The 12,809-nt window shown below is 43.6% G+C and overlaps 1 protein-coding gene and 1 non-coding gene across 3 annotated transcripts in view; both read left to right on the top strand.

The window, feature by feature from the left end:
• The first annotated feature begins 3,820 nt into the window (after positions 1–3,820).
• TRNAG-CCC (transfer RNA glycine (anticodon CCC)) lies at positions 3,821–3,893 on the top strand. The gene has a single exon. It is a non-coding gene; the product is annotated as a tRNA-Gly (tRNA).
• Positions 3,894–8,685: 4,792 nt separating this feature from the next.
• The window catches only part of RAB3GAP2 (RAB3 GTPase activating non-catalytic protein subunit 2), a 103,775-nt gene continuing 99,651 nt past the window's right edge, over positions 8,686–12,809 (top strand). Inside the window, exon 1 of one of the 2 annotated variants that reach the window (XM_061382227.1) lies at positions 8,686–8,967. In XM_061382227.1, coding sequence (XP_061238211.1) covers positions 8,853–8,967 — 115 coding nt within the window. In that variant the 5' untranslated portion in view covers positions 8,686–8,852. The remainder of the gene's footprint in view (positions 8,968–12,809) is intronic. The other variant, XM_061382229.1, reaches the window with a different exon arrangement.

The raw sequence follows: 12,809 nt of genomic DNA, 5'->3' as shown, positions 1-12,809 counted from the left end.
GTTTTTGTCTTAGTAGCCTACCAACTCTACCAGTAGAGGGTCTTACTTATATTTATGTTCATAGGGTCTCTAGCTATTCCTAGGACCTAACAGGCACCCAGAAAATGAATGAATAAATTAAAAGAATATATTAAAGTGTTACTGGAAGATTTCTAACATGATTAGACATGGGGCTTCTCTGATGGTTCAGACAGCAAAGAACCTGCCTGCCATGCAGGAGACCATGTTTGATCCCTGGGTTGGGAAGATCCCCTGAAGAAGAGAATGGCTACCTACTCCATCACACTTGCCTGGAGATTTCCATGGACAGAGGAGCCTGGCTGGCTATAGTTCATGAGATTGCAAAGAGTTGGACACAACGGAGCGACTAACACTTTCACTTAACTTCCACTTTTTCATGATTAGACCTATGCCTCAGGAGGACAAGTCTGACAGCAATGTGCAGGATGATTAAAGTGTGAAGACATCAGAACCAGAAGCAAGAAGAACTGGGGGCTATAAAAAGAACTCAGGAAAGTGGTTATGTAGATCTAGATTAAGGAGATGGCAATGGGGACTGTAAGGAGGGGATCAATCTGGGAGGCCTTTGAAGTTAAACCAATGGAGTCTTTAACAAGGGAGATAAATCATATTTTTAGTCTTTCTGTTATTAAGTAACCCATCAACAGAAGAATTATACCATTAACAAAAAGAAAGGAGTCTAGAATGAGGGTGACTTTGGAGAAAGGACTAGAGGAGGAGAGAAGGACAGCAAGAAGCTAATAAAATATCCAGACATAAAATGATTAAAGGCGAAGAAAGGGGCCAGGAGGATGCAGCTTCACTGAAGCTGTTTGGGAAAGCTTTAAGGAAAGTGTGGTCCAGAGTAAGAACGCTGCAGCAAAGTCAAGAAAGATGTCAGGGAATTTCCTGGCAGTTCAGTGGTTAAGACTCCATAAGTCCACTGCAAGGAGCATGGGTTCAATCCCTCTAGGGGAACTAAGATCTTGCAAGCTGCATGGTGCGGTCAGAAAAAAAAAAAAAAAGAAAGATGTCAGCCTCACTTATCTTAGCTCACAAACCCCAAGGCAATGGCTTTTGGGATTTAGGGTCTCAGATTTAAATACAACTCCTTCCAACAGTTCCCCCTCCTCCTAACCTGCCCTTGATTTTCCATTATGAAAATTGATGGTTGAAACTTACCACTCAGGTACTCAACAACACTGGGAATATTCCTTTATTTCACAGAGCCTTTTAAGGATCAGTTGTGCCAAAAATAACAAGAAATATTCAGTCATTTGGAGCATATTTTTATGTCCAAATGAAACCAACATATTTAAGTCATTAAACATGTCCTGTTAACTGGTTTAATCTCTTCTGAACGGTGCTAAGGAAAAATGTCAGAGAAATAAAAATGCTTTTATTTCAACAACACAGATGGAAGAGACCAAGCTTCCTCCTTGAAAAAGTTCCTTTTTGTTACTTAGGTCATACTGTGTTGGGACTAGGTGCAGCTACAGTAACAGAAAACCTAAAATAACAGTAACTAAAACATGGAAGGATTTATTTTCTTCTGTAAAAGAAGTCTCCATGTGGTAGTCCAAGCTTAGACGGCAGCTCTGGGCAACAAAGAAGCCTGGAGCCTTGCCTCCATGCTCTGCCATAGTTTAAGTCACCTCATGGTCTAAAATGGATGCTGCAGCTACAGCCATAACGTCAAACTCCATGAAAGAAACAGAAAAGGGGAAAGAAAGACCACAGAGTTGTCCTTAGCTGCCTGTTCCTCTTTAAGGAAACTTTCTGGAAATCCCTCCCAACAATTCCAACAATTTATGCTCCATCTCATTGGCCAGCACTTAGTCATTTGGATCCACCCAGTCAGTGAAAGTAAAAGTGTTAGTCGCTCAGTCCTGTCCGACTCTGTGGGATCCCATAGACTGTAGCCCATTAGGCTCTTCTGTCCAAGGGATTTCCTAGGCAAGAATACTGGAGTGGGTTGCCATTCCCTTCTCCAGGGGATCTTCTCGACTCAGAGATCGAACCAGGTCTCCTGCATTACAGGCAGATTCTTTACCATCTGCGCCCCAGAGAGACTGAGGAATGTGATTTGTTTTTAAATCTGAACACATAGCTTGCCCAGTAATATAGCAGTTCTCTTGTTAAGAAAAACGGGGTATGGATAATAGGCTAGTAATCTCTTCCACATGTCTTCTCACTGTTTTAAATATTGTGACCTCCTTACCTAACATGTCTTAAATGCAGTAAGGTCAAGAAGAAGGAAACTTACATGTAGAATTAAACAATAAATAAACAAAACCAAAAATGAGCTTTTAGAGAACAGAGTGGTGGTTGCCAGAGGCAGGAGTGGGGGATGGGCAAAAAGCATGAAGGGAGTCAAAAGATAAAACTTCATTCATAAAATAAATAAATCAAGGGGATGTACTGTACAGTATTGATGTAATGTACATCAAGGGGATGTAATGTGCAGCATGGTGATTTAATAACACCATAATAACACTGTAACGATATTTCTAAGTTGCTGAAAGTAGAGTTTAGAAGTTCCCAGTGCAAGAAAAAAATTTGTAATTGTGTATGGTGATGCAGGTTAACTACTTATTGAGATGATCATTTCACAATATATAAATATAGAATCATTATGTTTTACACCTGTAACTAATATAACATTATATATCAATTATATCTCAAAAAAGTTATCAATAACACATACACTCAAACTATGGAGACTTAAAAGCACTATAGCATTCAAATTTTTAAGCTATTTTTAATCTTCCTTTCTTATGCTATTTAAGTAGATTTTGCCCTTATATAAAAATTGGAAAATATTGAAAACACATATATTTTATATTCAAAAAACCTAAAGTTTTTTTTTCATAACTGATGTCAGCAAAAAACAAAAACACTTCTCTTACCCTCAATAAAACATTTTTCCTTTGCGTTGTTGCTAAGTCGTGTTTGACTCTTTGCAACCCCATGGACTGTAGCCTGCCAAGCTCCCCTGTCCATGGGATTCTCCAGGCAAGCATACTGGAGAGGGTTTCCATTTCCTCCTCCAATTTTCCCTTTACCCAGAGTTAAAGACTGCCATAACCAGTCTCTGTGGCTCCTGGAAAAATAACCTACTTCTGAAGAGAGGTTATAAATTTTCTTCCAAGGATAGAGTTTGGTTGATCCATAAGCTGATTACTTGTGACTTCCTACCTACTAAATGCCATCACTTTGTCTCAGCATTCACTGCCCTTAAATTCTTCATTGAATTCAACACAGTAGATTCAACTGTTCATGAAATTTTCTTTTCCCTCCCTTGGCCTCTCTGACATGGTTCTATTATGCCTGGTTTATTTCTTTGACTGCTTCTTTTCAGTCTCCTTTTCGAGAGCTTCTTCCTCCAGGCACTCCTAAAAAAGCAATGCTCTCATTTTCTTTCCAGGACCCAATCCTTCTCATATCCCATGTGAAGTCCAGTGACACTTTAACTCCCACCCTTCAATATAATGTTGTGTGAATGACTGCTCCAATCCCACATTTCTAACTTCTGTTGATAAAAAACATGTGTGGTTTTTTTTAACCTAGATCTTCCGCAGACACTTCGAATTTAAGGAATCCAAGATTAAATTCACCCTATTCGTGTTAACACTCAAATGCATTCCTCTTCTTGCCTTCTTTTGGTTGCTAACATGACATTGCCATTGCCTTCTTGGGTCTCATCTTCCCTCCTCGCCATCCATATCTAATCACATACCAAAAATCCAGCTCCAGAGCAGCACCACCTTTCCATTGCCATTACTTCTCACTTATTATAGAATAATGTTATGCTGGGACTTCCCTGTTGGTCCAGTGGCTAAGACTCTGTGCTCCCAATGCAGGGGGCCCAGGTTCAATCCCTGGTTAGGGAACTAGATTCCACATGCTGCAACTACTGATCCCTCATGCCACAACTAAGATCTGGCACAGTCAACTACTTAAATAAAATTGAAACCTTTAAAAGACAGAATAATGTTCTGTTATCTTGAGGTGTCTCTCTGCTGTCAGTCATGCATCACACATACAGTTATCCATCATACCATACTTCTTCAAAATAGTATCAATTGGCTATACCTTGCACACAGAATAAAGCTCAGATTCTATTTGGACTTTGCAGTTCTCTATAATCTGGATCCAATCTGATCATCGCCTTTCATATTTCTTCCCCACTACTCCTTTTCCATAAGACAACCTAGCAATCAAAATGAATCTCCCCCTTAATTCTCCCATGGCCCTTTATGACTACCCAAAGTCACCCGTGGTACTCATTACACTGTTTTTAGAGCTATTTGTGCTTGTCTGTTTCCCTGCTTAGGTGGTAAATCTCTGGAGGGCTGGTTCTTATCACCCCTCTGTGCTCACAGGAGTATCTTTAGTGGAAGAAGATAGATGTTATCTTTCGTGGATGTTTATTGAATAAATATGGGTTGTATATAGCCTCCGCTTCTGCTCACAGAATTTGAAGTTCAATTTAAGGATAATCCTCAGCACAGCTATGAGGTAAGCCTTCGGTGCTTCAAGATATCCCCTTTCAGGGACTTCCCTGGCAGTCCAGTGGTTAAGACTCTGAGCTTCCACTGCAGGGAGCATGGGTACGATCCCTCGTAGGGGATCCTGCATGCCACATGGCATAGCAAAATAAAATAAAATATACTTGGGAATTCCTTGTTGGTCCAGTGGTTAGGACTCTGCACTTTCACTGCTGAGGATGTGGGTTCAATCCTTGGTCAAGGAACTATGATCCCACAAGCTGTGTCACCAAAATTTTTTTAAAATTTTGACCACCAGTCAACCACTGGTGGTCCAGTGGTTGACTATATGCTTCCACTGTAGGGGGCATGGTTTTGATCCCTGGTTGGGGAACTAAGGCTGTGAGGTGCAGCCACAAATTTTATATAAATATCCTCTTTCTTTTACTTACAGATGCTCAGTGCCCTCTCATTCACTTCTGCCTTCCTTAGACCCCTTACTGGGGTGCCCACATAGACCCCTCCTTTTGAGCAAGTCGAATGCCCAGATCTTTTCCTTCCCAGTTTCTTACCAAAACTTACACTTCCTTGAGATGCACTTTAGACTCCAATCTTCTCATTCTGTAGATCAAGGCGACATGAATTGCTCAAGTCCAAGTGACCTACTAGCAGGCCTAGCTGAGATGGAAACTAGTCTCTTGACTCTAAGTCCACTGCTCGCTCTTTCACACTTTGCTGCCCACCCTGTTTCTCAGCCCCTCCAGTCTCTGGCTGCTGTTAAAGATTGGCAAGGACTGGCCTCTGGTACTCCGTGAGCATCTCTCTCTTTGCAAGAGTTACCAGTGCTCTAACCCTCAGAACAGATCCTGGGGGGAGCTCGCATTCATTCTCCTCTTGGCGATTGTTTGGTCAGTCTCTTCCTAGCTTCTGAACACAGAGACACTGTCTAGGCTGGGATCCGGAAAGCCTACACATTTTCTGCAAAGTGCTTTCTCATGGCTGTGTGGTTACTGATCCTCACAGCATAACAAACCTCCCACACTTCACAGAAACCATGGCAGCGGAACTCCAGAGGCATCACCCTGCAGTTTTACAACTTCCTGGGGCGGAAGAGCTCCATTCACCAACACGAAGTAATTTCTGTAAAGGGGATCTAGCATCCTTAAAAGCAGTCATGAATGGGTCTTTTCAGTACTACTTGGAAGGAAGTCAGGGACTTCACAATTGACACTAAGCAGTAATGCCATTCAATAGCAGCCACACAAGAGATATATGAACGCCTCAGGGCAGAACAAAGACCAGCTGAATCAGCCAAGGGCAGTTACTTCTACAAAATGCATTTACCTGAATAGGAACTTGAAGGGTTTTCAAGGAATGATACTGTATCCTTTCCAAAAGTGTCATGTGTTCTTTGCTCATCTTATAAAACTAAGAATTGAAATTTAAATTTTATTCTAGTATGGTCTTGGTGTTATATTTTAGGATTTAATCATCAGGGCTGATCTGAGGAAGTGTTATATATTTTTTTTTCAGATGGAAGAAGGAAGCACTGAAAGTTTGCCTTTTCTGCAAGATTTGATTTTACAATTATAGATATTTGATGTTGAAGGAACTTCGCAGTACATCTTAAGTGAAAGTGAAAGTCACTCAGTCATGTCTGACTCTTTGCAACCCCATGGACTGTACAGGGGGTTCTCCAGGCCAGAATACTGGAATTGGTAGCCTTTCCCTTTTCCAGGGGATCTTCCCAACCCAGGGATCGAACCCAGGTCTCCGGCATTGCGGGCAGATTATTTACCAGCTGAACTACAATGAAAGCCCAAGAATATTGGAGTGGGTAGCCTATCCCTTCTCCACCAGATCTTCCTGACCCAGGAATCGAACCAGGGTCTCCTGCATTGCAGGCAGATTCTTTACCAACTGAGCTATGAGGGAAGCCCCAGTACATCTAAACCAACCATATATTTTAGACGTAAAGAACTGGCCTCACATTTGATAAAATTATCTATTTTGTGAAAATTATTTTACTTTTGAAAGGGCATCTCAGAAAACTCTGAAAACTGTTCCACTAATTAGAAGTCAAAGTGCCATTATATATTTTTTTTGAGACAGAGGGCTGGTTACATCAAATTGTTAGGGGAACTACCAACTAAAACTGCCTGCCCTGGCCTGGCACCATAGTAATCACTTGCATGAGTTATCCTTACAAAAGGAGGTCCTGGTTAGGAACAAGGATCTAACAAGCTACCATTAACCAGAATAATTCAGGAAACGTCAAGAGGAGAGAAGAGACTCCAGTCCATATGTCCTGCCACCCTCCCAGAAACCTGCTTGCTGGAATCCATCTTGGCTGAGTGACAGACACACCACCAGGAAGGACCCTGAGTCACAGTGATTGGCCAGAGACAACCTGAAACCAACCAGATTACTGTAAAACCCAAGACTGTGAACCACATGGCAGAAGAGTTCTCCTGGGTTTCCTCACCCTGCAGCTCTCCACCAGAGTGCCCTTTCCCAATAAAGTCTCTTACTTTGTCAACACCTGTGTTTCCTCAGTCAACTCACTTCCATGTGTCAGCCCATTCTTGGGCCCTGGAAGGGGTCCCTTTTCCTGCAACAAAATGACATATTATAGACAGCTTACATAATCCAGTTCTAAGTGCCATGTGACCCCTTATGAGATCAAGAAGGAATGTTATCTTTTTCAGCTTTTACTTTTTAGAAAAATCATTTAAATGTGCTTAAAGGGTCTTCTCTTTGAGTAGTCATGTACAGATGAGAGTTGGACCATAAAGGCTGAGTGCCAAAGAATTGATGCTTTCCAACTGTGATGTTGGAGAAGACTCCTGAGAGTCCCTTGAACAGCAAGGAAATCAAACCAGTCAATCCTACAGAAATCATCCTTGAATATTCATTGGAAGGACTGATGCTGAAGCTCCAATACTTTGGCCACCTGATGCGAAGAGCTGACTCATTAGAAAAGATCTTGATGCTGGGAAAGGGCAAGAGGAGAAGGGGGTGACAGACGATGAGATGGTTAGATAGCATCAACAACTCAATGGACCTGAGCTTGAATAAACTCAGGGAGATAGTGAAGGACAGGGAAGCTTGGCGAGCTGTTGTCCATGGGGTTGCAGAGTCTGACACAACTTAGCAACTGAATAACAAAAGGGTCTTCTCAGATACACACACATATATCTCATTTAAAAAAATTGAGATAAGACACATTCAGGATGGCATTGTGACTACCTACCTTGAAAGTGTGTGGAAAAATACTTTAAAAAAATATAAAGTGCTTTGTAAAAGAAGTGGGTTATTCTATTTACCTTATGTACATATTCCATTTCATTTATTCCTCCAGGAAATATTTATTGAGCACTATGTGCCAAGTCCTGGGAAGAGACACTGAATATAAAGGACACAAAATGACATCCCAACCTTCAGGAATTTACAATGAAGTCTGTTCCTGAAACTGGCAACACCTCCAACCCAATAAAACAAAACAACTTGGTGAGGTTCCCTGTTATGCTATGAACTTACTTCTTTTCTTCCTAGCATCATGATAATTTCAGTTAAATAGTTGAGTAATTAATATCTTACTATCCATGTCAACCATCAGAATTTTAAGCTCCATGGAACAAGTATTTCACCTCTTTTGGTCTCTGCTTTATACTGAAGCCTTGCGTGCCTGACACAGAAGAGGAGCAATGAATTTGTTGAATGGACGGAGAAACGAATGAAAAAGCAAACGGATGTCGGAAAACAACAGAGGACAATACAGTATAATAAGTACTGTATTAGGCGTGCATAGTGTGACGAGAATTTATATGAGGCGTTTAGAACTAGGCTTGACGGAGCTGACTTCCAGAAGAGAATTTGATCTTTTCAAACTCAGATACTTGCACGACACCGTCCCCCACTGGCCTGGCAGTAGCTTAACAGGTATTATTCTCCACCAGGCCATCTAGAAGACTGGTTAAATGGCTCAAAGGCCGGCGCGGACAACGTCCAATGAGGTCACCTCTGGCTAAGAGCCAGAACGACTAAAAGGGTTCACCCCCGGTGCGAATGCAGAACCCGGACTGAAGCCGGATCCCGGCCTCCACCGCGACGTTACACCCCGCGGACGCCGCCGGTCAGGTGATTCGGCTTTCGCCCGCCAGAGCGCCTGGGTTGTCCCGCGCATGCGCAGTGCGCCGGACGGCGGAACCGAGGGCGCTGACAGCTTCCGGTTTGGTTTCCCCGCCCCCTGCCTGGCTGAAGCTCTCCGGGCTCCGCGGTGGCGGCTGGAGCAGCGGCGGGGTGGCGGGGGGGCAGGGCGTGGTGAGGTAAGGTGAATGCCCGAGCGGGCTTCCCGGAGCCATGGCCTGCTCCATTGTCCAGTTCTGCTCCTTCCAGGACCTCCAGGCCGCCCGGGACTTCCTCTTCCCTCATCTGCGGGAGGAGACCCCCAGCGGCGCCGTGAGGAGGGACCCCAGTAAGTGCCCCCGCCTCGCCGCTCCCTTCCCCGCCTCCTTCCGCGGGACCTGCGCGGCGGGCGCGGGTCTCCCGCCCGCCCCGGCGTTCCTAGTTCCTCCCTCGCCTCCCCTTTCCTTTCCGCGCGGATCTCCTGCCGTGCGTCCTGAAGCCGCGTCCGTCTGCCCCGACTGCGTCGGTGTTGTCTTCCTCTCGCCTAAGCCACTCCGCCCTCAGCCCAAACACTGCGTCTGGCTTGCTCTGCTCTCTGCCTAGCCCACTTCCCCACCCCGCAACTCCTACTTTTCTCTCTGAGTCTCTTCTCCGTCTCCCCCTCTCCCTGCGGCCCGGGGTCCCCCGTTCTACACTGCCTGCCCCGTGATCGCATCCTCCTCCCCACTCCTCGCCAGCTGTCAGCGCGCTATCCTGGTTTCGCCTCAGCCCCCACGCTCCTCCGTGTTTGGGACTGTGTGGCCTTCTGCTGCTTCTCTTTCCGAAAGTGTCTGTCATCGCCCACTCTCTGCCTTCTTCCATCCCCTTTCTTCCCATTCAGGTTTAGAAAATAAATGATTGACAAGTGAGAGACTCCTGAGGTGGTGAGTTGGAGGCTCCCAAATAAAGGAAAATAACCTGTCAGGGAGTGAGAAGCCACATCAGGAGTTAAAATCACAGCAGCTTGGCCATGAAAAGTTAATGAGATGAGAAGCCTTCTGCTTGTTATTATCATCAAACAGTGACTTGCCCACGTAGTGTAAAACCCCAAGTCTGTTTATTCTGCCGCAGAATTCCTCAGAATTTCCTACGTTTTACCTTTTAAAGGGGGTATGTTTTGTGTGTCAGTTTTTTTTTATTTCCATTTTACTGCAAAGCCGTATGTCCAAAGTGCTGTTGCTTTGTGCTGTATTGGAATGATGATGAAAAGCCCAGTAAATAAGTTTCTCTCCGTTTTTAAAATTTAGAAAGTATCAAATCACATCTATTTATGACTGTTAGCTCTGTGCCGTCGGTAGTGCTGCCAATCAAGTGAGACTGGTGGTCTCTGTCCTCTAGGAGCAGTATAGTGTACTGGGACAAATAAGTTAACTCCTCCTGTACAGTGTGAGCCGTATATATACATATGGCACTAGGTGATACAGTCTTTGAAGTGGAGGTACTTAAGTCTACCTTTGAAGTGGCCCTTAGATGAATAGGGGAGAGGGAATAGCACCTGTAGAAGAAGGGAGGCCTGAAATGGCATGGTATTTAGCTAAGAAAGGCTGAATGACTGAAGAGGACGGTGTGAGGAGAAGAGTCATAAAGGTAATAAGGAGCTTGATCATGAGAAGCCTTGTGAAAGGAGTCAGATACATCTGAAGACATTAAGCAAAGGAATGATGTGATAAAATTTGTCCTTAATGGAATCAGCAAAATTCTTGCATACTTGTTAAGTGTGTTGGCAGCAGTATGGAGGAGAGATAGGAAGCAGGGAACTTCATTCTGAGGATATTTCAATAACCCATGCAAAAATGATGCAAGCATGGACTAAAGTAGCTTCAGCAGGACTTGAGATCAGCAGCTAGATCAGGAAGATATTAAGAAAGAATCTGCAGGACCTAGTGAAGATCTGGTGCTGGGGGTTGTAGCTGGTGAGTGAGAGGGAGGTGAGGTTGCCTTTGGCTTTTGACTTGGGCAAGGGTTTCTAATGAAAGGGAATGAAGGAGATCGGTTTTGGATCTTTTACATCTTAAATGCTTCTAGTTTGTCCAGTTTTAAATGTATGCAGTGTCTAGTCGAACAGGTCTAAAACTTAATAAGGATCCCTGGCCTCGAGGTGTTAACTCAGGAGTTACCAGTAAAAAGTGTCAGTCCGTCTCAAGGGTTATGAATATAGTGAAATGAATGCAGGACTGAAGATGTAACCATAGAGGAGCACTGAAGTTTAAGTCAAGTAGAGATGAATGGGAAGAAGACTTAACAGAAAGAGGAAAACTAGGTGAACGTAATGCCCCAGAAGTGAGAGAGAATCTGATGAAAGGGAGGAGTGGTCAGTAGTTGTGAACACAGCAGAGATCAGCTAGGATGAGGATGGAAAAGTGTTCATTGGCTTTGGGTGGATGGAGGTGACTAGGACCTTAGGACAGTTTCAGGGGAAGGGCGGGAGAGGAGTTAAAAAATAAATTTGCCTGTTCCAAGGAGCCAGGTTGTGAATGATGGTGGATATAGGACTGTAGATAAAGGATGCAGAGGAAAGAACACATTTCCTCTATCCCATTGCCACTCCCCTTGTCCAGGCCACCATCTTATCTCACATGCTAGATGGAACTGGTCTTTTAATGGATCTTCCTGCTTCTATGGTTGGTTTTGGTTTTTTTCCTGTGTATGATAGTTTGTATCTGCTAATCCCAGTCTCCCAATCCTTCCCGCCCCTAACCCCCTCCCCTATGGCAACCACAAGTCTATTCTGTGTCCTTAAGTCTGTTTTTCTTTGGTAGATATGTTCATTTGTGTGGTATTTTAGATTTCACGTGTAAGTGATATATAGTATTTGTCTTTTTCTGACTCACTTTGTTTAGTATGGTAATCTCTAGGTCCGTCCATGTTGCTGCAAATGGCATTATTTCATTCTTCTTAATGGCTGAGTAATATTCCGTTGTGTGTGGTGTGTGTGCGTGTGTGTGTGTGTATATATACACATTTTCCTTATCCATTCATCTCTTAGTGGGCATTTAGGTTGTTTCCACGTCTTGGCTATTGCGAATAGTGCTGCTGTGAACATAGGGGTGCATGTAGCTTTTTGAATTACAGTTTTGTCTGGGTGCATGCTCAGGAATGGGATTGCTGGTGGGTCATAAGTCGGTTCTATTTTTAGTTAGTTTTTTTTTTTTTGAGGAACCTTCATACTGTTTTCCATAGTGACTGAACCAACTTTTATTCCCAGTAACAGTGTAAGAAGGTTCCCTTTTCTCCATACCCTCTCTAGACTTATTAATTTGTAGACTTGTTAGTTAACTTGTTAGTTAGTTAGTTAACTCGTAGTTAGTTCCAAAAGCTGTCAAAGTGAACTTTTGAAGACAGTTTAATCATAACAGTCTTCTCTCTATAACTGCCTGTGGTTTCAGTTGCACTTAATATAAAATCCAAAGTTTTCACATGGCTTAAAGGACCTTGAGACCCCACTTCCTGCCGCTTCTTGTACCCTCATACTCTTTTCCCCTTATTTCTTATGCTTCAGACACTTTTTTGTTGTTAAAGCTGTGATGTGCTTAGTTGCTTAGTTGTGTCCGACTGTTTGCGACTCCATGGACTGTAGCCTGCCAGGCTCCTCTGTCCATGGGATTCTCCAGGCAAGAATACTACAGTGGGTTGCCATGCCCTCCTCCAGGGGATCTTCCCAACCCAGGGATCGAACCCAGGTCTCCCTCATTGCAGGCTGATTCTTTACCTTCTGAGCCTCCAGGGAAACCCACCAGGCTCGTTTGTACCTCAGACCATTGCCCTTGCTCTTGTCCCCACCTTGGATGTTGTCTGCAGATCCTTGCATGCTCAGTGCATCTCAGGGAGACCTTTTTTGAGTATGTAATCTAAAACAGCATCACTATCCCTTTTTCTCATTTGTTACTTGCAGGCATTTCATCTTGTTTATTTTCATCACCAAGTCTGTATTGTCCAGTACGGTCGTTACTTGCCAGAACTAGCCGTTGAAATGTGGCAGTTGCTGCGAGGAACAGAATTTTTAATTTTACTTAATTTTAATTAAATTTAAATAGTCAGATATGGCTGGTGGCTACCATGTTGTATGGCATGGTTATGAATGCTGAAATTTAGGCAGCTACAGATTGAATACTTGTGCAGGGTCACACAGTGGAGAGTAGCCATAGGCTATGA

Source organism: Bos javanicus, chromosome 16 (genome assembly GCF_032452875.1).
Source record: "Bos javanicus breed banteng chromosome 16, ARS-OSU_banteng_1.0, whole genome shotgun sequence".
Classification (NCBI taxonomy): Eukaryota; Metazoa; Chordata; class Mammalia; order Artiodactyla; family Bovidae; genus Bos; species Bos javanicus.
The sequence above is the reverse complement of the archived record's forward strand: the minus strand, read 5'-3'. Positions and strand labels throughout refer to the sequence as shown.